At 40.1% G+C, this 2466-nt stretch overlaps 1 protein-coding gene across 1 annotated transcript in view; it reads right to left on the bottom strand.

Moving 5' to 3' along the window:
• The window catches only part of LOC101851541, a gene marked incomplete in the record, with an annotated part of 136551 nt that overhangs the window by 20836 nt on the left and 113249 nt on the right, over window positions 1–2466 (bottom strand). Inside the window, 1 exon segment of the mRNA XM_035968207.1 lies at window positions 1353–1500. Coding sequence (XP_035824100.1) covers window positions 1353–1500 — 148 coding nt within the window.

The following is a 2466-nucleotide window of genomic DNA, read 5'->3' on the forward strand; positions in this document are numbered from 1 at the left end:
GCACCGCCTTTGCCTCGGTCTTATTAAAGAAAAGATACATACAAAACAATTTTTTAAAATAGAAATAAATAAGAAGAGGATAAACTTTTTGATTCTCGGCAAAAACCAGACGACCTGCTTTTGATCTATTCGTCTTGCCCAAGTTAAAGTTCAAGCGCGCCCGCTTGGTGACGCGTTTGAGAAAATTCAATAAGTCGACCGAGCAAACTAGTGCAAAATTACAATATTATATTATACTTGTCAACGTAGATATTTCACGCCCTCATCCCCACAATTTGGATAATTTAGGAAGGAAAAAGTGGCTGTTTCGACCCTGCATGTCAGAGCCAATACGGAATGAGAGGGTTACAACGTCAAATCTCGAGTATATTCTCCATAACAAATATTTTCAGGTCGGAATCGAAGCCATGTCTTCTGCGTGTGATGGCAAAGCGCCAAGTCTCTGCACCACAGACGCTGGTTCCAGAAGAAGTGCTAAAAGTATGACAAAAAGAGGGCGTTCCAACAATCGTCCATACCCATCAGCCATAACAAAATCTGAAAGCATTAAATAATAGCTAGCTTAGGCTTCTGATAAACCGAATATGATTTTCAAAACAAAATAAACAACAAAACAAAAGAAAAGGTCCAGCAAATCTTAAGGTGAGACGTCCAAACCAACACTGATCACCAACAGCGCCAGTCAACTTTGCCAAATTGTATAGGTTTAACGCCCCTTGCAACACTGTAGATATATTTAAGAGGCGAGACCTCACAATATAATGTCCATCCCATATAAGGGCGAAGCCAAAACAAATAGGAAAACTCATATAAAGTGTCTTTCCTACGGACATAACTTTGGACCGAGCTGAGCATCAGACCCCCGAACCCAAAGCTTCACGAGTATGTAGTATGTACGTGTGAAGCCATAAAAACACTTATAAAATATATTTGCACAAAAAGAGCAGTGTTGTATGGGGTGGAAAACTTAACAAAAGAAGATTACCATTTTTGTTAAAATATATGTGTTTTTTACACCTCCATCCACACACTTTAGATCATTTAGAAGGAGGGCCAACCCTGGCTGAGTGGGATACAACGTCCCAAAAGAGAGGCCGAAATATTCGATTAAAAATTTTCACACCATGTGAAATGAACTTGGGTCTTTTGCATGCCATGGCAAAGCACCTGACAGCGACACCACAGACGCCATTAAACAGACAACTGATCAAACATATATCTTTCTTATCGCTCCTCCTTTTGCTTTGTACCAGTATGTAATTCTCTCGTACCATCTCTAATCTTTGGTACTTATATGACCCGATGTGTGTTGCAAATAACGTGAAGCTTTACGGAAAATAAACTGATCATACCTGTGAATACTTCTTCGGGTTCATGAAGGCTCGAACATTCTGCTCTAGGTAAGCCTGGGCCTGTGCAGCTATGGGTACAGACGACAACGACGATGAGGAAGATGACGTATAGGGTCCAGGAGGCGGCTTTCCAGCCCGATTGGCGTACCTGAGAAAATCAAAACAGTACAGGTAAAAAAGTCAATAGTTGTATTGAAGTGCGGAAGGTGAAACAGTATTAAATAACATGAATAGAACATTAATCAGTTAATATGTATAATCACCTGAAAATGGACATCCATCATATTGACGGTGCGTAACCTTAAGGTGTTGCTCCCTTCTGGCTTTACGGGAATCATTTTCCTTTATAAATTTTGAGCCGTCGAATTATTCTTTTGGTGGATACGAAGTGTTAACTATGTTTGATAACATTTGATATCTCTGTGGGAGGTTTGGCGAGCTCATATGACTGTAATTTTTTTCCGAAACAAACTAAGTAGGGTTTTTTAGTTTTAATAAGAGTTTTACGGCACTTGTAACACGGATAGGTCACAACAATATACAAATAATGAAGATAAGAAGAGTTACTATAGAAAAGCATCATTTGAAGAAAAGAAGGGGATAGACAAGGAAGATAGCTGTTTGATAAAAAAAAGAGTAAATCACACAAGGGAGCCTGCCAATCGCCTACTATGTAAGAGGTAGATGAGTAGATTTCTTTGTGTAAAATGGGATTCATGATCTCTAAAACTTAAACGATCTGTTGGCACTGTCAATGTTATCTGGCGAAAAGACAGTAGAAATTTGTAAAAGCAAAATGCATTGCACATTCTGTCCTTTTTGTATATTCTGTGGTCGCTGGGTTTTGGTTTTCCTTAGAAAGAATCAGGATATGAGAGAGACTTTTAAGCGGTGAAGAAAGAAGGCGGCGAGAGCGATCTGGAAATGTCAACAAGGGCGTGGCTGAATACTAGATGGATACCGGTAATAAGGACTTTGGAACCCTGCCTCGCCAAGGTCTGAATGATTAAAGGAAAGCTACAAATTGTACGTGCCTAAATGGAGAGAGAGGAAAGGGGGAGAGAAGGGGGGAGGGAGGAGGGGAGAAGAGAGACAGAGAGAGAGAGAGAGAGAG

Source organism: Aplysia californica, unplaced genomic scaffold (assembly GCF_000002075.1).
Source record: "Aplysia californica isolate F4 #8 unplaced genomic scaffold, AplCal3.0 scaffold00003, whole genome shotgun sequence".
NCBI classification, from domain to species: Eukaryota; Metazoa; Mollusca; class Gastropoda; order Aplysiida; family Aplysiidae; genus Aplysia; species Aplysia californica.